At 44.3% G+C, this 25,656-nt stretch overlaps 1 protein-coding gene across 1 annotated transcript in view; it reads right to left on the minus strand.

Moving 5' to 3' along the window:
- The window catches only part of Trap1 (TNF receptor associated protein 1), a 531,360-nt gene that overhangs the window by 195,669 nt on the left and 310,035 nt on the right, over positions 1-25,656 (minus strand). Inside the window, exon 5 of the mRNA XM_071596655.1 lies at positions 18,160-18,231. Coding sequence (XP_071452756.1) covers positions 18,160-18,231 — 72 coding nt within the window. The remainder of the gene's footprint in view (positions 1-18,159; positions 18,232-25,656) is intronic.

The following is a 25,656-nucleotide window of genomic DNA, read 5'->3' on the forward strand; positions in this document are numbered from 1 at the left end:
ATAGGAGGAGTAAATGTGGAATGGCTGGTAAACTATCACTCCCTGCCACACGTCCTTGCGACAGCTGGCGAGGTATTATTTAGATGAATATCATGAACAACTGAATGGGTCGCATGGTGTTTACATAAATTGTCGATAGATTTTTATATTTGATGCATCCAGCCATAGCCGACCTTTCTCAACCTCGGGGGATGGTTTCCGAGTCCCCCCCCCAAGTAGGCCTCGGCGCTTACACCACTGTCGACCCCCCCCCCCCAAAATAGGCCTCGGCGCTTACACCACTGTCGAGGAAGAGAGAAGGAGCGGCGACCTCATTTCCTTCACGTCCCGTGCACTCTATGAACGACACGACCGGCCCCCAACTAATGTCAACCTCACCGAGGACTCCGGGCCCGGACACGCTCCCTCCCAAGCGAGCCCAAGGAACCAACCAGTCGGGTGCCGCCCAACATTTCGACTCGCAAGGCGTCGCGCTCCTCCACGACTTTCGGAACAAAAGCCAACAAAACAAATTTCTTGCCAGCAAGTTATTCTCTCCACTCGGTTTACCCCAATCCACGCCCAATCAAAATGACATCATTTAATAACTGAGGGTAACATGTTAAAATATTAGTACGATCTAATGAATATTTTTCCGTCTCTCTACAAGGTGAAAAGAAGGATGAAAAAAGTCACCACATCTCACCGCTAATTCTTAAATGCCTAGATTTTTAGAAATATCTGGCGGAGCAAACCGAAGTCAATCCAATATTGGTCTAATGATGCCCTATTTCAACGTTAATTATTCAATTCATTCATACTCGAACGGGAAGGCAAGCTGACTAACTTGTAACAAGGACTCCCACTTCCCGCAGAATATTTTGATAGTAACTGCAGGGTTATAGAGAGCAAAAATTCCACTTGTCACCCTCAGCGTCTAGGAAATAATTATTTTTACTGAAACGCCTGCACTTTCGCTAACCTCGCGTGTTTTGCCATCAAAACCGTTCCCGCATGGGACTGCCATTTAAAGATTTTTGTGCTCGTTGCAGTATTTCTTGCCGTGCTTTGTTTGTTTTTAAGTTTCTCCTTCCATCCCGCGTCTCTCTGCAAGGGGGGGAGGGGACTGCCCGCCTGCTACGGCGCGTCACATTCCCCACCTGTTTGTGTCTTTGGGGGCGGGGACCATGAGTTGCATGTCCATGCGATCGCAGAATTTCCCCTTCTTATTATTTAATTCATATTTGCCACGTAATTAGATAGATTTTTTAATTAATTTGCAAGTGCTTGTGTATGTTAGTTGATGGTATAAGTATTTACCTGCACGTGAGTTAAAAAAGGTTTTGCATGAATTTAAGTATGCGCCTCTGTGGGTGTATGTCTGCAATTGGTTTTGCAAGTGATTTTATTCTCTTACAAGTACTTTATCCTCTGTGTGGTGACCTAACACCCCCATCCCCCACCACACAACCCTCGCGGTGGATTGCTGGGTATTATGGAAATGTAAATGATTAATGAGTTTTTTTTTCATTTTTTCACGGAAAATGGAAACAATTTCATTACACACTGTTATCAGATGTCCCACCCTGTATGATTGTATTTTTTGTGCCTCCATTAGTATGGTTCTAAGATATCTAGCCTTTTTAAAAATGTTATTACAGGCGTCCCTAACACACGTTGAAATAAGGCGCCAGAAGATAACCAGCTTCAATGTAAATGTTGATCATAAACTCTCCTGTATAGTGCCCATAAGATTTCTATCATGAAAGTCATTAAAAGAATAGTTAAATAGTGTTCGATGACCTTCAAGATAATTTCCGGTGAATTCTGGGAGTCAAATTTCGAAGTCTAAACCAAACAATGATTTTCCTATTATAAATAGGCATGGGAAAAGTAAAAATGAGAAACGCAACGAAAGAAGTGATGACCTGTCACGGTGAAGTTATCTGCAGAAGCACTCCTGGTGGCATGCGAAAGTAACATTCCCCCTCAACACGCATGCGCAAGTTCGAGGTCGTTACATTCATTCAGTATATTTCGAGAAGCAGAAGCATGGAGACGTGTTCTAGTGCTATGTCAACGCGAGTTAAAAATCGTGCTGTTATCGAATTTTTAACAGCTGAAAAGGTGACTCCTACTGAGATTCATCGTCGTTTAAAGGCTGTTTAAGGTGACGATGCTGTTGATAGGTCTACTGTAAATCGATGGGTAGTAAAATTTAGTGGTTGTGAGCCTGGAAATGCCATAATTGTCGATGAAACACGCAGCGGACGTCCGATCACTACCACAGACGATTAACCATCGCAAACTCGTCGAAGATTTGATTCAAAATGACCGGCGAATTACTAAAGAGCGTATCGCATTCCATATTGGAATATCCATGGAACGTGTTGGCTTCATTATTGAACAATTGGTATACAGTAAATCTGTTGATACGATACGACGTTGGTACGATGGGTACCAGGCCGTCTCACCGACGAGAACAAACAAAACACACCTTATTCCCTCGATCTTGCGCCTTGCAATTTTTATTTTTCTGCTGAACTCAAGAAAAACCTTGAGGGTATTCATTACACCTCGGAAGATGAGGTGAAAGCATCTGTCAAGTCATGGATTCGAGAAAAGTCGAAAGAGTTTTTCAATGACAGAATGAAAAAAACTTGTCACACGTTGGGAGAAATGTATTCGCTTTGACGGCGAATGTGTTGAAAATAAATACATGATTTTGAATCTTAAGAATTGTACTTTAATATACTTTTCGCCCCATCCGGCCAATTGTTTTTGTTTGTGGTCTACAAGCATGTGTGCATTACCTTTCAGCCTGCCCTCGTACTTATTCAAGTAATAACACTAATACGCCTCGCCGATCATACACGGGAGAAAGGATGACAAGAGCTCTCAGCTCTCTAGAAATAACAGCAGAGATAGGAGAAAGTTTTTGAAGATTTCATTCGGGAGCGCTCGGCTGCGACGTAGTGAGACAGCATTGTCTACAATTATGTACGTAAACCCATTGCACCCTCCTGTTATCTATTACATCATGTAGCCCACGTCTCAACGATCAGACGTCCACAAACGGAAGACATGACCTAAAATACAGAGACTGACCTGATGTCGGACGCTACAGAGATGGAACTCGCGTTGTACCCCATGATAAATAAGTCGAGAGTACAACGTGTCAGCATCAATTACTTTCTACGAAACATCCTGCAGAGGGGAAAATAGCGACAGAGGATAGTTAGAATGCTCTCCTGTGAATCAAATGACGATAGTATTTAAATGTTGTGGTATATTGATAAAACGTCCCCCCCCCCATATTTATGAATGAATGCAATCAGATCCTCGCGACGGGGCAAATGAAGAGAATAGCCGCGACATATCCCAAGCGCTCCATGATCCTCCCATGAACTCGGCGCGCTTTTGTAATCGGATTTCGAGATCCTCCCTCGCCTGTCAACTGTTGCAGTCAGCTGTTTAAATGTTTATTACTCATCCACGGCCGTTTGAAAGGTTGCTACACACGAATCTGCCTCTAAAGTGCATGCATCACCTTCCCCTCCACCCACATCACCACACGGCATCCCTTTTCCGGGCACGCACCCCGACCCCTGTCCTCCCCGTGAGTAGCGTTGCCCACAGCGCTATAAGCATCACTCTGCACGCATTCTCCGCGGACACACTCATCAGACAGCACCACCGCACCTTCAAATTCTTCACTGACATTAAAAATTTAATTGTCGTTTCATGGATTGATTCCTTTCGCCGCCAACCCCCCCCCCCCCCCCGGGCGGTTGGCGCTCCCTCCATCTCCGCCGCCGACGTTTCGATGACGGACAGACTCTCTTCGTCGAAACGTCTGCGGCGGAGGGAACTTGATTGCTCCGGCGGAAGAAGACCCGAGAGGAATTTATCGAGCAGATGGGAGGGCACCTTTTCCCTCTTCTTATATGCACATCTACCCGTCTCTTTGTAGCACAAAGCAAATGATTAGCTCCTTCTGAACATTTTTGCGTACTGGAAGAGTTCCCCTCCACCGCCAGGATCCCACGCCTTCTCAAACCCACACTCCTCATCTCATCCCTCACCCCGCACCAACACCACAGGGCCCTCCCACTCCAAACCACCCACCCACCCTGCGGAACCCCCACTCGACCACCCTGACGTATCGATCTAGCATGGTGAGGGGGTCGCGGAGGGGGTTGAAGGGCGGGAATTACACCCCCTGCCCTTAAGAAGATGAGGGGGCGGAAGAGGATGCGGGAGCTGGAGAGATGAGGGGGGGGCCGGACGACGACGAGCGTTTCGGGGCGTCGCGACGCCCGCCCGTGGGGACGCCACGCGGTCGCTCGACGCTGCCCCGGCGGTGGTGACCCGGGCACCCGGTGGGGTAATCGGGCCGCACTGTTTCGCGAGTGAAATTCGGGCAGGGGCGACACTGGCGAGGAGGGGTCCATCAGGACAACTGCCCTCCCCCGCCCTTCGCGATGCCCCGGCAGAGCTCCTGGCGACGGCGGCGCGAATGAGCGGCATCCGCGACCCATTAGCCTGGCCGTGTCAACCGGACGAGCAATCTCATCCCGAATACTAGGCCCGCTACATCTATGACGTGCACCCACTAATTGGATTCGATCTGATGATAATTTGCTATTCCCTTAACTATTATTAATCCTGGGATTAAATTAATGCTTCCGAGTCAACGCCATGGAACCTTCTCACTATTGCTCACATAATAATACGCTGCGTGGCGTTGCGCATTTGGTAAACGGCCATTTGGAGTTGAATTCGTCCGCTTGGATGATTATTTATTTTCCCTTCATTGCCCAAGGCCACACATGAATCACTCTATGGAGCGAGGGTTAAATTACAGGTTGAATCTCTGGCATAAACTGGAAGGGAGTCTCTTTAGCAGTGATGCTGAAAATGTATTATTACCCCCATATTACTGCGGTAGGCGAGATCATGTTAATACATTTAGAGAAATTAAGTATAGAACGAATAGATATAAGATTTCATTATTTCCACGAACGATAGGGGATCAGAATAAAATAGCGTATGTCCGACCGCTAGGAGGAAAAGGTGTTCTGGGTCAAGGGTATTCTGGTGTGTAATCACCCCCTGCCATTCACCATAGTGGTGGTGGCGGCTTACTAAAAAAACTAAAAAAAAAACGAAAAACATAAGATGCACAATTGCGTTTACACACTTCCTTAAAATGAACGATCGCTTTTTCGTAAGCGCGTAAAAAAGATAACGTATTGATCCCAAAAAATGAAAAAAAACTTGGTATATTAAAAAACTGGATTCATTCTTATAACAAATGCTTGTCAATCAATTAAAATTTAACAGTAATGCCTTGTATGAGGAAATAAATCCGCGATCACATATATACTCACCAACAATGTGCAAATGGCCAGTTGCTAAACCTATCCCTACCCACGGATAACACATTTTGTTCGACACTTATATGCATCTTAAATCTACTCGAATTTCAGATAAACACATCCCCTTACATTTTCACCCGTTATGGGCGTTATAATTTGCGGCTTGTTAAACTTTTAAGGCTATCCTTTACAAAATATTTCCCATCCAAGTCAACCAACACATTTAAATAAACTCCGGTTATAGATTCACTGCTATTAACCTCACACTTTCGATATCGCACGCCTTTAAAGCGACCGGGTTAAACCCTCCATAATTTTCTAATACATACAGAGAATATTCTTATTGTAAAACGTTAATAAAAAACTCACAATTCGAATGCACATCACAGGCTGCCATTAAGGGAGATCCACGCGTTTTTCTCATGGGGTAGTAGTATTTAGGGGAGGCGACCGACAGCAGAGGTCATTTGGCGCCATTAGCCTACTCTATACGAAAGGCGCCAAGGGGTCCACAGCTAAACGTCCCATCCGACGGACGGCGCACTCGCTCACAGTGCCCTTCACGAAGCACCACAATGAGGGATCGGGATACCCCTAAAAATATTCAACACCGCCTGGACTTGAACCCGGGCCCTCTGGGTGGAAAGCTAACACTAACCACCATCGCGCACCATCTCGATCCCTCATGACTGGTTAAGGTTAACTACAATTACTTGTTTCTCATGCACGGTGCGTGAATATGACTGTTTTTGTGCTGTTCATGTATGGTGTGGATACACCCCCTGCCACAAGCCTTCCTGTTGGCTTGTAGAATGTTATGTAGATCCAATGTAAGTTTTGAATATGCGCAAAAACTAACCGCCGCTTTAGACTTCTAAGGCTCGGGCGACCAGCCCTTCTTCGACTTCGCATGCTTCCTGCTAGTCTATCTTCTCCCAATCACCTCTTCCTTTTTCCTCCCCTGCCCACTACATGTGTGACATTCTTCTCTCCTTAACAACCCCCAACGCTCAGTCACCAATCAAAACACACCCACTCCACCTCCTTTGACTACATTCAAACGACCTATCCTCCTCCCTTGCAATGACAAACACATCTTCCTTTATTTTACCTTCGGTGCATTTCATTTGTACGCCCATCTCCACTCCCGCATCCTAATGGCCTCCCAATCTCCTCTCTCATCCTCTTCCCTCCACGGCCAAGTTTCCTCCCCGCACCAAGCTATCCCTAATCTTTTCTTCACATCCTCCCTCACCACGTTCCTGTCATCCGATCACTTCCCAATTGATCGTCCATACTCCTTTGACCATCTTCGTCCATAATTATTCCAAAGATGGTAAAATATTTCTACCTGCTCTAGCTTCTGTCCGTCATTACTAATCGCCCGGGAACTTCTACTAGTCTAAGAGTTTGCACACGCTTCCGAGGGCATCACTTGATGCGAAGGCATAGCGAATTGGGGAAGAGGCCCAGAGTGTTGGGGAAAGGGGCGGTTGTAAGGGTTTGCCATTAGGAGGCGAGGGAGGTGAGGAGGGAAGGGTGGAGGAGAGGGGGCCGGGGGAGGGAGTTTCGGGGAGGTCTGCGTGATGACAATAAGGAATAAAGGGGCGGGGAGGCATGGAGGGTGGGGGGGGCAGAGGGTGCGGCGGGCGTCAAGGGCTGATGTGGGAGCGCTCGCCTCAATGGGGGTGAGAGTCGGCTTCCGAACCCCCCCCACCCCCTGGCGTCCCCCTGCTCCTCGGGGAGGGGGAGATTCCTAGGCACGAAGGACGCACCCTTCGGGGTGGTGGGGGAGTGGAGGGGTGGATAACAAGGGGTGCGAGGGGGGATGCGGACGACGCTTGGGGGTCGCCAATGCACTACACGGCCTGAGGATCGCCTAAGTGTCGCCCTCTCTGCATTGCGCCGTCCGTGGAATACGAGGAAGGCATTCACATTACAGTCGCGAGCAATGGCGACTTACGATGTGCGTTCTAATAATAACCGGAATTGTAAAATTTCACGGGTTTGGAGAGTCCGATTGTCAAATATTTTTTTATTATGTTGGTATGCATGCCCATAAAGTATAATAAAATTTTCATTTTTTCAAATAATAATATTCATTGTTAATGGCAGCCGCTAAGGTTAGACGTGTTTTTATGAGCTCGGCGATTTTCGTTTGATAACAAAAAAGGGATAAAAGAATTTGTATCAAATTTTGCGTAAAAAATGAAATATTAAGTGTAAAATAGTATGTTACATGCTAACAAAGGCCTATGGTGAGTCTGCTATGTGTAAAACAAGAGTGGTATTATAAGCATTTTCCCAAGATGGCGGTGAAGACGTTGAAGATGACGAACGCCCCAGCACATCAACGACCGATGAAAAAGTGAAAGAAATGGTTGTGAATGATCGCCGAATCACAATAATCAGAAAAGTCGCTGAGGATGATGTTGGCATCGAAAGGTCCCCAATTGCGACTTCTCGATATCGACAGACAGAGTGAGTCTGTGAAAATGGGATAGCCGAGACCGTAAACTTGATAGGCACAAAGTTGAAAGGAGGTGGGGAAAAACTAAGTTACAAGTAAAGGGTGGGACAGGGAACACACAATGGGTCACTTGGGTGTGTTTAAGAAAAAGTGACAGGTCTGATACACCCGAGTGATTTCGTAAGTCCATTCCGTTTCGTTTGTTACTTCTGTATTGTGATTGACGGGGGTCCTTTGCTTAGGAGGAATCATGGTAAACCCTGGAAGAGTGAGTACTTGTGAATCGCAAAGGTCACTGTTTTTGGATGAAACACACCAGAGCGATTGAGCGAATGAGCGAAAGCGCGCGGGCGTCTGTTTTATCATTTGGCTTGCATCTGTGCGACTGGCGAGTCACTGCCATAGGAGGGATCCTAACAAACCCTGAGTGGGTGTGTGGAAACGCGATTTACGGGAGTGCTGTTATTCCTTAATACACCCTGGGGATCGAGAGGCTGTAAGTTTGCTTTAATTTTTAATACTTATTTTTTATTTATTTTGACTTTTTAGTGGGTGATTCTGGTACACGCGGGTCACTTACCCGTATACGTATTTTTACGGATTTTACGGAACACACCCAAGTGACCCATTGCGTGTGTTCCCTATCCTTCCCCTTACTTGTAACTTAGTTTTTTCCCCACCTCCTTTCAACTTTGCGCCAATCAAGTTTACGGTCCCGGCTATCCCGTTTTCATTGCTTCAAGACCGTAAGTACGTTCATTTTATAATTTCAGAGTACATCTAACACTACACGATACTCCGTTGGGCGTGTGGCGGGGGGTGCTCGGTCACCAGCCACGAATGCACGACCCCAATCATGTCACCTCTAACATGCCATAATTTCACAGCGTAAAAATAATTCGCCTTGACCGGGATTAGAGCCAGGATCCCTCGATGTCCCTCAAGTTTAGATATCGAGGCGTCCTCTTACACGCCGAAATTCTGGGGGGCTAAAAGGAACAAGATGCTGCGACTGGCACTTGGACGGACAGCAAGGAATCAAGGTTGGAATCCCGGTCGGAGTTCCATTCACTCTGCAATTGTTGCATTGCAAAGCGCACACATCGGATGACTCCGTTGAAAGTTACTGTCGGGACATCAACCGCAGTTTCTGGGAATATGTTACAACTACACAAATATTAGTTTGATCATGCGCCAAAACAAAGTTTGTCACACGAAAGAAGGTACTTCCATTCAACAATTTTTAATTAAAGGATAAGTGTATTAAAATCGTGCTGTAGAACTGCTGAAAATGGGTGCATGGAATAAGAAGAATAGGGGAAAGATCACGCAGGGTATCGGCAAGCATATGCACTACCGATTATAATTATCTCCTTCGTGCCTGCCGTCACGTCTATTTTCATCTCTACTGGTACGAGGAATAAACGATATTTTAAAACTATCCCTTCTACTATCTATCTCCCTGATTTTAAGTTGGTGATCTGATCTACCATCGTAAGTGGGCGTCGGTAATAAGTATGCCTTTGACATCCTCAGATAAGTTACCTGCCTCAAATTTACGCAATAAATTAAGCCTGTATTCAAAACTACTGTCAACTAGCGGTTTCCATCCAAAAACATGATCTGGTTTTGCATGTGGGTTTTTTCTAGTTAACGCGTGGTGCCCTAACATCCCCCGCCACACGCCCTTGCGAGGAATTGTGTAGATGCAGATCCAATTTCTTTCATTGGTGTCGTGACACTGGTACCTAGTTGATAACAACGTATCACAGAAATAGCTGTTCTACGAGGGTCATCCGGAAAGTAGTACCCGTTCGTGCCGCATGAATTGCTGACGACGCGAGTAGCCGCTGGACGAGGTCAGATAGCTTCAGTGGCTTGTCTGCCTTCTCTGAGCCAAGTTGCGTGACGCTAGCATTGCCTGTGTTGTTTCTGTGATTGTTTACAATGTTTAAAAAAATTGAGAACGCTGCCAGTTGTGAAGTGAGGGCAGTGATTAAATTCCTCAATGCAAGAAACGTTCGCCCATGTGATATTCATCGCCAATTAAAGGAGGTGTATGGAGACAATGTAATGGACGAGTCGTCTGTTCGGCGGTGGTGTCGCAACTTCAACATGGGGAGGGGGAACACACACGACGATGAGCGTTCGGAGAGACCGTCTGTCATTACAGACCAACTGGTGAGCTCAGTTGACGAATTCGTGAGGAACGATCGGCGCGTCACAATTGATGACATCTGTGAGCATTTTCCCAATGTTTCTCGAACAATTGTTCATGAAATTGTTAAACACCATCTGCATTATGCAAAAATTTGTGCAAGATGGGTCCCTCGCGTATCTCAATGAGCTGGCGGCGAAGGACTATGCAGCAGGAATACAGAAACTTGTCACACGTTATGACAAATGCCTTAATTTGCTTGGAGATTATGTTGAGAAGTAGTTTAAAGTATCCTCTTTCAAATAAAATTTTTTGTTTGTTAATATTTACTTTTGTGTCTTTATTTCACGAACGGGTACTACTTTCCGGATGACCCTCGTAGGTTGCACTCGATCTAATTATAATTCCAAAATTAAGCCTACCTCATGAGGATCCCATACACCGGCAGCATACTGAAGGTGGGATCTGTCTCAGCGCTAATTATTCGGTACACCAACCCCGAAATGTCGATGGCACGCGATACACCAGCTCCATATCATCCCTACATCGTTGAAAATTCCAGATTGGGAAGCTGTGAAACACGAAAATACAGTTTCCCGACGTAAACTTCGATACAACTGCCACATACCTTTTTGGTGGCTCCCAGGGTATTGATGTAGATGTAGATACGCAATACGTACGATAAATACGCGAACTGGTGCAATCTGGTAGCCATTACGCGGACTATAGCCCCACCCACTAGCGGCGCTAGTTGCCTGAGACCCAATGAGCCGGCTGTGCTGGGCGGATCGTCGAGCTGTGCGTATGGTGCTAATTATGTTAGTTTCTGTTGTCCTTGTTTTTACTGTTTGTTGGAAATGGACATTGACGAAATTACGGAGCGAAGAAAAAAGAAGTGTTTTGGTGAAGTGTGATAATAGTTATCACGAAATTACTGAAATGTTGACAGCAGCTGTTTAAAAGTGATGACGCTTTATTAAGAAAACATCCGGTTTCAATTGGATTAAATCAAACAAAAAATGAAGAAAAAGCCGATCGAAATCAAATTCATGCTCCTGGTTTTCTTTGATGTCAAAGGTGCTGTTCATCATGAATGTCTTCCAGAAGGACATGCAGTAAATGCTGAGTTCCACCGTAGAGTTCTCAAGCGTTCGAGAGAGATCGCGTGCGTCGCGTGCGACCTCAAGGCGATGGATGGATCCTTCGCCATGACAGTGCACCTGCACATTCAGCATTGATTGTTCGCCAGTTTCTGGCAAAAAATTCAGTCTCCATCCTTGATCATCCTCTTTACTCGCCAAACCTCGCCCCCTGCGACTTTTTCCTATTCCCAAAATGCAAAAATGTGATGAGGGTATATCACTGGGAAGATACAATAGGACACAACAAAGCAAGAAACGACGAGAAAACTAAAAAGCGTAACTGCCAAGAGGAACTCCAAGGGCACTTTAAACCGTGGAATAGAAGATGGAATAAGCGCATAGCAACGATTGGAGAGTACTACGAAGAGAAAAATATGGATTTAGACAAAATTATGCAAAATAAAGTTTTTATGGCCTCAGTTCGCGTATTTATTGGGCATACCTCGTATGAGTAAAACGGGTAATTATCCTTCGAACCGATCAATACGTAATGGATCATTTTTCCCTCCCAATACCCTGGAGAATACCAATTGAGAGAGCGTGACGTGGGACAATCCGAACTCCCCAAATATGAAAATTCTGCCTATGGAGAACAATTGAAAAATATGGAAATAAAATTGATTGAAGAGAAAAAGAAATGAAGAAGTAGTAGGGATGATGGGGGGTTGGGCTCTAGGGATATATACGTAGGAGACAAAAAAGATACTTTGGGGAAACGTAGAATCTCTCAGAAAGCAATAGATACTTTGACAGACAATGGGATGCTAAAATCCTACCGCGGGGAATAACTGGTATGCTACATGCCAGTCAGAAGAAGAAATAAAATAAGCGCTTTGGATGGAAAATAAAGCAAGGAGATTGAAAGGGCGAAAGGCCAAACAAAACAAAACGAGTTTTGGCAATTTGTAACATAGGGTTCAAGGCTATATGGCGCCGTGTAGAAGGGATGAAAAGGTCAGCGGTTAGCATGTAATAGTCCCAGGATCCGTAAAAAAAACCCGAGCGTCAACTTCGCAGACAACCGCCAATGCGAATATTCCAAAAAGTCTTCACCGTTCTACTCACAAGAGGATCCGAAAAAAGCGAGTCGCATTAAGGATCTCAGAGCGGGTCAAATACTTGCAGTTGGGCCTACATCAATCCTCTCATTCATTTATTTATTTCACGACTTTATTGGGGCGACATAGTGACTTCAGAGTCCCTTCTTCAACCTAACCCCTATACATATACATAAATGAAAGACAATCACAAGCACCCCGGCCCAAGGTGCAGGAAACCCCACCTAGGCGAGAATCGAACCCACGACCTCTGAGTCGGCAGTCGAGGATATTACCTCGCCGCCACCGGGGCCGGCAATTATTGGGCAAGTATTACACAAAAATTTCCGGGTCGACCTTACAAAGAAACCACGTTTAATTAAAAGACGGGTTGCAGGAAAATGCAATGTGAAAAGAAAAAAGGGGTATTCCACCGATTCACTTCTGCATTTCGCGTCAAGTACCAGGGATGGATGGGAGCGAATGTCACTTGAGGATTTGGAAAAACGTTCGGAGAAAACCTGCCATCTTTGTCGAAACATTGCTACGAGAACACCGCAAGCGTACGCCTGGAAAAATCACAGCGGTAGTCAGTTGAGTTACATGGAAGCCTCAAAAGAGAGAGAGAGAAAGAGAGAGAGACCGGGACAGGCAGATTCAAGGGCTCGCTATACACTATGCTGCAAATCTATTATTAATTTAACTTTGATGCAATACCCGTACATACTGGACGTTTTTTTCATAATGATTTCGTTATGGTTTTTTCCAAAAGTAATATTGCATCAAATTAAGCCAAATATGTTTTCGTATTGCAATGCATTTTTCCCTTGAGAGAAGGATATCTTTTTTACGGTGGAAATGAACATTTCATTCAACCCTATAAATGTGGCAGGTCTGTCAGGATTATAGCTGACACGCCGCCTGGCTCACGGGCAATCTTCCGCAGCTCGGTGTGAGAATCGGAGCAATATAAGCACGATATAAGCAGACAGGATTTTAAAATATGCGATGACATTGCCCCATTTTCATCCTGAAATAATATGTACATCGCAAAAGTATAATGTCCCCGTTCTCTTTAATTACATCTGTTTATCATTGATAAAATACCTGTTTGTTCGACACTAAGATGGATTTACCTGACCGCATGTGAAAGGGATTTCGAACAATACCTTACGCAAGGGTGACAGTCGAGTGTAACGGGGGAGTGTTCACAAAGAGGTCGTTCAGGAATAATGTATGCGATGAAGATTATCAGCGATTACGGTCTTCGGGAACCAACTGGATGCATACACACACTTACAATAACGTACTTCATCTTACAATGTGAGTGAGGGAAATGCCGCACTGCAGGTAATATGGTGCCGAAGAATACACGAGGAGTTTCACAGATGAAAAGCTCTCCCATCTCAACGCAACTCCAGGAAACATAAGCGTGGACAAATATGAAAACAGAAGATCGTGGAAGAATGGGCAATTTCGAAACCAAGTTGAGGACACTGAAGATGAAACGGGCAGATAAACCTGGGAATGAGGGAGCGCGGAGGAGAGGTTGAAAAGGTCATATGGAGATCGATGCGGTAGAGAAGAGCATTATGGAACGGGCGCGGACCTTAAGAGGCGAAGGGTGGAATTTCTTTTGAGAACATCACAGACGGGAAGGTCGCTCGACGGATGACAAAAGCGACGAATACTCAGAACGAAAGAGTGGATGGGTAAGAAAGGGGACGTGTGAGATAAGCGGCCCTGGATAAGTGAGAATGGAGGGCTGCAAACAACCAATCTTCGAAGTGACAGACTAATTAATGACCTGCTCATTTCAAAATTACGAAATAAAGGGCTTTGTTATCACTCTCACTACGGACTCATTGGGGGGCGCACTTAACAGGATTGGTCGTCCGTCTTTGCAGCTCGTTGCTAAGGGAACCAAAAATGAAAAAGAAAATATATATGTATATACTATATATATACAAACATTATGTAGGAATAATAGTAATGATAACATCTTGCTAAACTTCTACAAATTACTAATGGACTTTTTGATCCAACGTTTAATGAGTCATTCCTATACTTTTCATCAATTTCTTACCATGGTAGATCGCATAATCTAGGCAATAAAATGAGGGAGATAGATAGATAGCGGAACGGATAGATTATAAATGTCGTTCTTTTTCCTCGTACCATAAGAGAGAGATCTAAATGGATGTAACCGCAGTCGCGAAGGAGGTAATTAGTTTCGAGAAACTGAGGGAGATGCCACGATGGTAACTTTTGGCGGAGTGATCCGCTAAATGTGCCTTACAATGCAGCAATGACAGGGTGTAAAAATCATTGGCCTTGACCGGGATTCGAACCCGGATCCCTCCATGTCAGTCCGAGTGCTTTAGCCAGTTGAGCCTTCGAGAAATCCTCGATAGCGATCACCTAAAGCACTCGGTCGGACATCGAGGAATCCGGGTTCGAATCCCGGTCAAAGTGAATGATTTTCGCACTCTTAAATTGTTGGATTGAGATAATTAGTATTGTCAGCGTACTTACTTTGTCGATATCCTGCATGAATTTTTAAAAACACCCAAACACTCCTCCCGCATGATTTGAACATAGGTACGTATCCTCTGATTGAATATGTTTGCACGGAAGTCGCTTCTTTCGTGCGATTAACTTTCTTCAAATGCATGATCAAATCGATATTTGTGTCATAATTGTGACTATGAATGCATGACTGGTGACCTAACAACCCCCGCCACTCGCCCTTTACGGCGGCTTGCGGCCTATTACGTATGGAGATGAAGTAAGTTCCGGAGTATTTTTTTACCGCTCCCCAAATGACCACGTTTGACCCCTGCGCATCGCCAACATTGCATTTACGACATCCCAAGGGACAAAGCAGTCGTTGGACACCTTGGAATCGCCCTCCTCAACAAATAAAATACATTCAGCACCAGTGGAACACCACTAATGTAACTCTCAAAATTGGAAAATAAGTACTAACGCCGACTGATGAATTACAATTTATGTAAAACGGGAACGCAGGTTGCTTACACGATAGAAATCAAACCTCCATACAACATCTTAGCCCACAACACGGACGAGGGTATTTGGCAGGGGGTTTTAAATGGCCAGCCATTACAGGAACTGCTATCAACGGCTTCATCCTTCACTGCGCCACCTAACTTTCCCTGGACAATCGCTTAAATCATTAACTATCCAGAAGCTAACCCTACCATTTGAGGACCGGCAATTTCCGACTTATTTTGAACGCGTCCCATCTCGATACTCCCTCGTTCATCCTAATCGGTATTCCAAACCACCCCAAAGCATCGAGCCGCCGGCAAGGGCGAATGCCGCGGGGCCCCCACCTCCTCAAAGTGTCCGATGACGGACGAATTCATGTCATTCCTAAGGAAAACGAGTTTCCTCAAAACTAAAGAGTTTAAAATGAACCGTAAGAGGTAATAATTACGGGTGTATTCCTACATTTCATTTGCATAGGTGGGACATATTTATTCAGATAAACCTTAAATATTGTTGAGTAATTGAATGAGTTTAACCCCGTCAATTATTAATTGCTGAACCTGAATGCCATCATAGAAAAGGAAATTGCCATGCGCTAGGGGAAATGCGCACATCGGATTATTTCGAGTCGAGTATAGAAAGGTCTGTCCTTCCGAAAGCATTGACTTCCGGGGAATTTTTTCACGCCTCCCTCTACCACCCCGAGATTCCCAACTGGAGAAGCGTACCCCGTCGCACGCACGCATCGCGGGGGGCGCGGTGCCCCCCCCCCCTTGGGTCGAGCGCTCCGCTGTGGCGTGGGTGGGGGGCCGGTAGCGTCGCCCCCCGGCGGAGTGGGGTGGGGAGGGTGGAATTTTGATGAGCGCGAGTTAGGAGTGAATTGGTCAGCCCCGACGGAGGACGCCCGTTCGGCGACGAAATGAACGAGCGTGCCTGCGTGAAGGGAGGGTGCGTGAGTAATTCGCCCCCCCCCCGCAATCGCCCACTTCTCTTGAAGTGGTCCGCGAATTCAAATCCACTCGAGTAACGCAGCGAACCTGAGTGCGCTGGGTCGTAAATTCCCAGAGTTCCTCGGATGCTTCGCATGAATTTAATTTGGCACGAGAAACACAGAGGGAGCCAACGCTTTCATTAGTCCGCGCGCACCCTAACTGTCGATGCGATAGCGCCGGAGGACGCCATCCATGAATGACGTAACACGATTGAGGGGGAAGAGGAGAGAGAGAGAGAGAGGAGGGGGCGGCCCACCGTGACGCTGCAGCGTGACGGTAGTCAGCGTATGTGTGATGTCACGTGATACGAACCGATAGAAAATCAACCTACCTGCATAGGGAATGATATGGGTTGTCTCTAACGAATATCTTCTACGCATCGCAGGAAGAATCAGTAGAGTCGCGGTAGTTATTAAGGGAGGTGGCACGAGAGGTCATTTTCGCCATTAGGGATGGATAGAAGATAGAGAAACCCGATGCCGGCACTGATCTACTCCTTACAAAAGGCGCCAAGGAGTCAAAATGTTTTACGTCCCATCCGGACGGACGGCATAATCACTCAACGTGCTCTCCACAAAGCACCTCAAGAAGGGATCGGGATGCCACTGAATAAGTTCTGTCACCTCGGGGATTCAAACCCGGGCCCTCTGGTTGGGAAGCGATTACGCTAGCCACCGTAAATTCCGATCTCCGCGTCGAAAGCAATTCCCCCCTCGTGGCATATAATATTTCCTTCTTAATTGCTTGCCTATTCCTGCCTAATTCAATATTCGCACAACGTTTTTCCTTTCCGTCCTTGGCCCCCACCCAGCTAACGCCCTCCCCTATATCTACATAAATACACCGCCATCCACCACAATTTAGTTGGGTGGGGGGCACATGCACCAGGTGGGATGGATAAGGGATCAGTGGGGATGAGGGTGAGGAGGGGAACCGTATATTCATATAAATATAAAAATGTCAACGCTGCCTCTCAATATTCCCTCAAGCCAGGTTTTATCCCTGCTTGGGATTTCCCCGCGCCACGTCGGGGGAATTACATCTTACACTTTCACTGAAGCGGTGTTTCCTTTAATATAACCCCATTGGCGATTACGAAATTCGGCAAGACGGCAGATAAGATCACATCCCTTAATTGTTATTTTCAAAGTAACAAAGAGATGTTTTCCCAGTACTAAACACATTAAAAATGTGTTTAGCACCTGAGTTCCGCAATTATTAACAGTTAAAAATCATACTATTCCATCTAAAAATCTGGAAAACTGGTTTTCTCATGCATTCCACGGGATATACTAATTTATCCATGAAATCTGGAAAATTATTCTTTTATTGAAATATTTTACTCTAAAAACATAAAACAATCGCTGTTCAGTTCCCCTAGCAACAAGATCATTTTTTCCAGCAAGCCAATTACGAATTTAAACATAGCAGATAAATATTTTCTGAAAAGGCAAAATAATTATCAAAATCGTCGAGTACTGTCCACCGTTTTGAAATGAAATATTTTTTCCTTCGGCCTATCATTCAGCTTGGGCATTCAAGGCATGAGACGGATGAATTCAAAATTCGAAAGTGAATTAGGAAATGAGAAGGAGATTACAGAGACTCCAATAATGAAATTAACGGAATCGAATAATCTTGACATTGAAATGAAAGAAAATCTTAACCAGAATACCATTAAATACGTACAAACTAGATTCCATACAAAATTGAGGAAAGAATTTTACACACCCGGAAGTAAGGTCAGGGACAGCTCAAATCCTTTCTGCAATCCATGAATAAGCAGTCATGATAAAATTAAACGAGACGAGAGAGTGAGGAGATAAGAGAAAGGGCGGAAAATACTGGTGGAATAACATTTTTAAGGACCGCTAAGGGAGATACCCTTTTCCCTTAACGGCCCTTAAAAAATTATCATGGGGTGAGAAACGACCTTTCTCCTTCAAATCCTGGTTTCACGCGCTCAATTACGTCAAAATCCTTCTTACCTTTGACCCGGATCTAGCAATGGTCCCCAAGTGGTCAATCATTTCCTCCTTGGTCATTCCGATGCCAGTGTCCTGAAGAAAAAAAACAAATTTTATATTAAACTATGCTTAATAAAATAAATGGAGAGTGAACACGATAAAAAATGTACGCGGTGTGCCTTTAATGATTAAATGAATGAATCGCAACCCGATTGGAAGAGCCCCTGGCGGCCAATCACACCATTCTCATAATGCTCGCTTACGGAAGAGAAACCGGGCGCCGGAAAATGGAAACGAGAGTTCGAACTGCTTGATTGCTTGCCACGGCTCGCCAAAAAGCCGTGGCTCAACCACGCGTATACAGTGAGCACAATCTTTGGTACACCAGATTCTCTCTCGTAAACGAAAGTCTTGCAGAGGGCCATAAATAATGGAGAAACTTAAAATACGGGGAAAGGCTGAAAACTAATACACACGTGCTTTTAGACCACAAACAAAATGACCCTCAGAAGCACCCCTGGTGGCATGTGGAAGTAACATTCCCCCTCAACACGCATGCGCAGGGTTCAGGTCGTTATATTCATCCGGTGTATTTTGAGAAGCGGAAGTATCGAGACGTGTTCCAGTGCTATGGCAACGCGAATTATCCTCGTATACAGTTGTGAAACTCATTTACGGTGTGTTTCCCCATGGATTCTTTCAAATGAATTCTAATTTTTTAAGTGCTTGTCACAGACACTCAATGAAAATGAAAATCATTGAGGTGCTAAATGAATATGAAGGCTAAGGTAAAAATTAATGCAAAATGTCTCTAATTTTTTATTAATTTTAAGGAATTGATACATTTTCCCCGAAAAATTATCATCAAGGAAGACGGAAGATTTGAATTCACTGGTCATTAAAATGGAAAATAAACCTCCTGTAGAGGTATCGAATATAAATACGACACTATAAATTATTAAAATTGAATTATCTAAGTAATGGGTTTATTACTAGCTGAAGAACGTTTTAAGGGAATCCAGGATATGGTCAGGACTATAAACGAAGACTGGATTCACTGCTGGAATTCGGACGGATTAAAAGCGGTTCATGGAATTTCAACTAATACTAATCACGGTGAAATGAGTTGCCATGATGATTACACAAATGCCGTTTAATATTTCACAAAAAATACTTACACCCTCACAAAATGCAAATTTGTAAAGATATTGTGCAAAACAAGTATTTAAAACCGAATTATTCCGATGAACAATTAAATTCATATCCATTCAGAAAATCCTCGGACATTTACGAGTATCAACGATTATTCCGAAATATCCCAAAGAGCAGCGCTGTTCGAAGAAATATCAAACAAAAACGGGAATTCAATCGCAGCACTAAAACAACAGTGAAGAAATCGAGAATCCTATTTGCACCACCAACTATTGGCCAAATGGATTCGACACAAAAATGAAATATAAAAATCAACAACGCTAAACACGCAGTCAGCCCGATTACTTTATCTATTTGGAGCGCTATCACCACCGGGTGCCTCGGGTGTCGATTGAACCAATTTCTCGCATAGGCCAGAGTCATTATTTCTTCAATTTGCATATACAATCCGAGTGTCCCGATCAAATAAATATGCAATAAATTACGGATAAATGCCCATGGGGCAAAATTCAACGATGAAATCCATTTTTAAGATAAAACGAATAATAACTAACCCACCCCCGGACTCAACACGAGAATCGTGAAGCACTGCTGCCGCAGAGATTATTAAATTCAAACGATTCGAGTTGAAATGAGACAGTTACAACAAACGTGTCCGAGGATACGGATCAAAAGATGAAATAGTTGACCGCTCAAAAATAAATGTACTCATTCTGCAATTCTCATGTCTCTCCAAAAAACCCAGAATTTGATCCTACAACAAACTCCCTCTTCATTTCCGTAAACGAGGGTAGGCTGAAAGGTAATGCTCACATGCTTGTGGAGCGCGAACAAAAACAAATAGCAAGATCGGGCAACAAGTACATTCAAGTACAATGCTTAAGTTTCAAAATCATTTATTTATTTTTCAACATAGTCACAGTTAAGGCGCTCAAATTTCTCCCGACGTGTAACAAGTGTTTTCATTCCGTCACTGAAAAACTCTTCCCACTTTTCTCGAAACCAGAACTTGACAGCTGCGTTCACCTCATCGTCCGGGGTGTAATGATTACCCTTGAGGTGTCTCTTGAGTTGAGGAAAATAATCGGGTGATTAAGTAGGGAGTGGAATCGGTTCAAATTTCCGGTTCCGCAGAGGCTCTCCAGTTGCGCGCGAGGTGTGTGGACGAGCGTCGTCATTTTGCAAGATTATTGGCGCCAGGCTGCCTTTAACACGACAAACATCTTCCTCGGATATCCCAATATGGTTTTCGATACGTTTTAGAAATGATTCTCCTGTCATTTTGAATGACATCTTCGACGGGTTTGCGATGTTTATCGTCTTTAGCAGTGATCGGACGTCTTCTACGTGAGTCATCAACAATTATGGCTTTGCCAGGCTTGCGACCACGAAATTTTACTACCCATAGATTCACAATAGATCTCTGACAGCATCGTCACCATAAAGAGCCTTTAAACGACGATGAATCTCAGTAGGAGTCACTTTTGCAGCAGGTAAAAATTCGACAACAGCACGCTGTTTAACTCGCGTTGACATAGCACTAGAATACGTCTCCATACTTCCGCTTCTCAAAATACACTGGATAAATGTAACGATCTCAAACCTGCGCATGCGCGTTGAGGAGGAACGTTATTTCTACATGCCACAAAGAGTGCTTTTGAAGGTCATTTTGTTTGTGGTGTACACTGTTATAATACGAACACCAGTGTGAGAGGCCTTTTAGGGGAATTAGACTGGGAGTCAGTTGAAGTGCGGAGAGAACAAGCGAGACTTAGACTTTTAGAAAGGTTCAGAACAAACGAGTTTAACTATGACACTGAAGGAATTATAATGGCCCAACACTACTTAGGTAGATCAGGCCACAAAGATAAAATAAGGGAGATAGATTCCAGGACAGATAGATACAAATACTCATTATTTCCCTGAAAAATCAGGAAGTATAATAGCAAGAAACCGAAGTCATTTTAGAAACATTAAAAACATATAATTTACGAATTTTAACAATTTTAAAACATTGCAAAGAGGTTAGGTATATTTATAGGTTCATGTGTATGTTAGCAGGTGGTTTGTGTGTTTGCATGGGTGTGGGGTGTAAGGGTTTTTTGTACGAATACATACCATGTTTGGTTTGTGAATTGTATACATTTGTGGCTTTTTAATGCGTTTTTTCAAATTACTGGTGGTGCCCTAACAACCCCCGCCATAAGCTCTTGCAGGGTACTGAGTAGATGCAACTGAGTAACCTCGTGAGCAGGTTATACTTTCTAACATGCTGCGGCCTCGAATCGAGCAAGGCTAAAATGTGTCTTTCTACATAGATCGGTTCGTTAATGCCATTTTCATATCAGCAACTCTACATCTACATCTTGCAAAGTGCAAGCCGCCACGAGAAGGTGGCAAAGGATGCATCGGTGCCCTCGGCGTATCCTGTGTGTAATATGGCGGCGACCAGGTGACTCGTTCCATCGCTGTGCCAACGGGAAACTCATATGCTTTCCACCAATTTTTACGAAAGTGTCTTCAGTAAAAATAAACGGAAGTTTTCAAATTTCGCGGGTTTGGAGGGTCCTGTTGTCAAATTTATTTTTATTATGTTGGTATGCATACCCCTTAAGTATGGCAATATTTTCAGCTGCATTCATTGTTTATACTTTGTCCGTGGCAGCCGCCTCTACGGTTAGACGTGTTTTTATGAGCTCGGCAATTTTCGTTTGTACAACAGACAAAGTAAACAATGAATACAGCTGAATAATATATCATACTTTAGGGGCAAGTATACCAACATAATAAACAAAATATTTGACAATCGGACTCTCCAAACCCGCGAAATTTAAAATTCCCGTTATTTTCTGAACATCCCTCGTCTAAGTTGCTAGCGTATTGTTCGCACTTCCAGTGCCTTCCCAATCCAGAGAGACTCCGGGGTCCCAACCCATGGTCCAAAAGGAAGTGGGTTTCACGAAAATAACTCCAGGAGGAGTAGAGGAAGGCGCATTCATTGCCACAGATAAGGATAACAATAACAGCAAAGACAACAAAGCAATGACAATGGCGACAATGCGAGGGCGTAGCGATGGATGGATACGGTCGTCGTCCCCACGCGCCTTGCCTCCCTGCCGGCCTCATTCCCCCCAAGGTCAAAAGGGACCTCCCAAGTCCCCTCAGGGAGAGTCAACTGCGGACCCGTTCGATGGGGTCGGAGGGGGAGTGCGTTCGAGGGGCCTTGCGCCGAGGGCAACACCAGAAGACAGCAAGAGGCCTAGCCCCTGTCCGAGTTCACGACGCACCGCTCTTTGGCGTCGGCACGGAAGTGCGATGAGGCATTACATCTACACTACCTCGAAAGGGTGGGTGGCGGGGGCTGTTAAACATAAGACTCGCCATTACTTATTTATTTTGCATCAGTCCGAAAACAGCACTTTGGCCTATATATTGGACTTTGAATAATGACATGACAACTAAGACAATTGAATACCCCCGATCCCTGCACGCAATCATGTCACCTCCTCCTCCACACAGATATCAGTTCCATCATGCACTCGAACACAGCTATTCAACAAGAAAGAAGTTACCTGCATGGTAAGCAATCCAATAACAGGAGATGAGATTCAAATCATGTGGGAACAATGTTATTCAGATAGGTCGATTTAAATGAAAGCAAGATGCATAAAATATATAAACAAACAATTCTTATCAACCCAATCGCGCCAGCGATTATATTTATTGTGATTTTTAATGGTGCAATGAAAAACCGACATTTTAAAAATATCCGTTCTAACGTCTATCTAACTGATATTAGTTACGTGATCTGATTACCACAGTAAGTCAATGCCTGCTCCTCAGATAAGTACCCTGCCTCGAATATACGCTGTAAATTCAACCTGTATTTAAGCCTACGGTCAACTAGTAGCTTCGATCGTCATTATTCCATTAGTGTCGTGACAATGCCGCCTCGTTCATAACAATATTTTACAAATATAGCTGCTCAACATTACACTTCATCTACTTCTAAAACTAAGTCTACACTCGCAAAGTAATCCAGTTGAGGATTAACCAACGTAAAATATCGAAACTCTTTCGCCCTTTCAATGCAATACTCAAGACTCCATTTTATGAACCATAACTTTTCTTTTGCAATTCCGCAAATTTCGCGAATATGTTTTACCCAGGACATGTCCTTAGTTCATTTAAAACCCAGGTATATTCCCGATTCTGCGCTCGTGACAATGGTCACCGGTACCCTGCAAATGTTCTGGGGTGATATTCCTACAAAACTGCACCAAAACTGATTTATTCAAACTTGATCCAAGCTCCCATGACTCGAAACAATTTTAGATCGCACTCAGGTCATAAGGCAGGCACTAATTCCCCATCTTCATGCCTGGATTATGTGCCTCTATATCACTGCATCGTCCGCAATGAGACGAAGTTCAATGTACACATGAGAACCTTACACAAAAGGAACAATGGCGCGCCGATACGCTTCCCCGTGGGACACCCCATGAGACTTGCTGAATGTATCCCATACTACACCATCTATTAAGGCAAGTTAAAAATTGATGAATCCAATCAGTCACAAACTTTTATCTATTACACACATTAGAGGGTGTTGCAACCGCTTACGGACAGCGATTTTGGCGGCTGGCGGGTTATTATGTAGATGTATATGAATCGATTATATTAATTAGAAATAAATAAATCTCAACATCAAAGACCTATGTACGAACAGGACTAGAAGGTAAACGATGATTAAAAATGCATCGACGTTTCGTTCGTTAAAATATGATAGAGACTTCAGTTCTTCTGGGTTTCGTGGAATTTGAATAATTTTACTGCACATCTCAGCCCATTTCCAGCCCAACCGGGACACTTTAATTAAAATTCTGGGGAAGGGAAGCTCCATTCGGGGGGAAGCCCCGAAATTAATGCCCGCCCTGAGTCCTCTCCCAAATGGCGGCAGCAGCCACGGCAATGGAAGGTGTATATCCTCACCCCCCCGCACACAATGAAGTCAGTTGACAACGTCGATAATTTAAACACGAGATCAGGCTAGAAGGACTTCCGCTTCAGTACCTCATGCCTGGGCGCAGTCAACCCCTGGACTATCTCGCTGCGAACTAGGGTGGTGTCCAAGGATGCGGATATTCTAAGTGAAGGTTTATTCCTAACCTCACACCCGCTCTTCGAATTAATGGATCATATAAGCCATTCCACAAGCTCCATCCCCCACAGCAATAAATACCTAAATGCTGCGCTTTCACTTCCTCCTACTTCTTTATGGGTACCCTGACAGGGTGATCCGGAAGCCAGAGAAGCCCATGCAAGAAATAATTTCTTCTGCATTCTTATTTGCAATACATTATATATATATATATATATATATATATATATATATATATATATATATATATATTTCTAAGGTAATCTACCGGTTAAGGTAGGTTTTTGGACGGACACAACTACCAAACAAACATTTTATTACTCCTAACAAAACACAAAATCCATCATCCTACTCTACTATATATCAGGTCCCTCTTCATCTCTGAGTACTTTCTTCCTCCCTTCATCCCGTCCAACATCCCTATCCTGTTCCTTCCCTTTCCTCGTTTGCCTAACATTCTCCCCTCTATCACAGTCTTCAACATCCCGCTGCCGGTCAATACCCCCTCAGCCACTTTTCCTGCCTCCACAGGATTCCTCCCAACAAACCCCTCTCTTCGCCAACCATACCAAGTGCTTCCTCATTTGTTTTCCCCTCTGTTCATTTCACCTTCTCCATTCTTTTCCACACCCACATTTCAAAAGCCTCCAGTCTAAGTCTATCCTCCTGCTTCAATGACCACGTTTCCGCGCCGTACATAACTGCGCTCCCTATCAAAGTTTTTACGAGTATTTTCTTAAAATCCTTGCTCAACGTCCCTCTCATCAACTCCCTCCTCCTTGTGAAAGCCTCTTTGCCTAGCGCAATTCTTCTCCTGACGTCCCTACTACTTTGACCAAAACACTTCCGAGATACGTAAACTGTTCTACCTGCTCTAGGTTTTGCCCTCCTATTTTAATGTTAAGCTTAGCCTTTTTCTTTCTAGAAAATCGCATAAAATTGGTTTTATTAATATTGATTCTCATCCCATACCTGTCGCACTGGATTTCCAATTCACTAAGCAATGCTTGCAGCCCTTTGGCTGACTGACAAACTAAAGCTTGGTCATCAGCAAACCTACCTAACTGATTTTACGAATTCCCCGCACACTTTCATTCCTACCTCGAGTTCTTCCCATGCCTCTTTAATCATTTCCTCTGCATACAGGTTGAACAGCAACGGTGATAATGGGCAACCCTGCCTCACACCTCTTCCTAACACTGCCC

Source organism: Hetaerina americana, unplaced genomic scaffold (genome assembly GCF_022747635.1).
Source record: "Hetaerina americana unplaced genomic scaffold, ioHetAmer1.1.p SCAF_8, whole genome shotgun sequence".
NCBI classification, from domain to species: domain Eukaryota; kingdom Metazoa; phylum Arthropoda; class Insecta; order Odonata; family Calopterygidae; genus Hetaerina; species Hetaerina americana.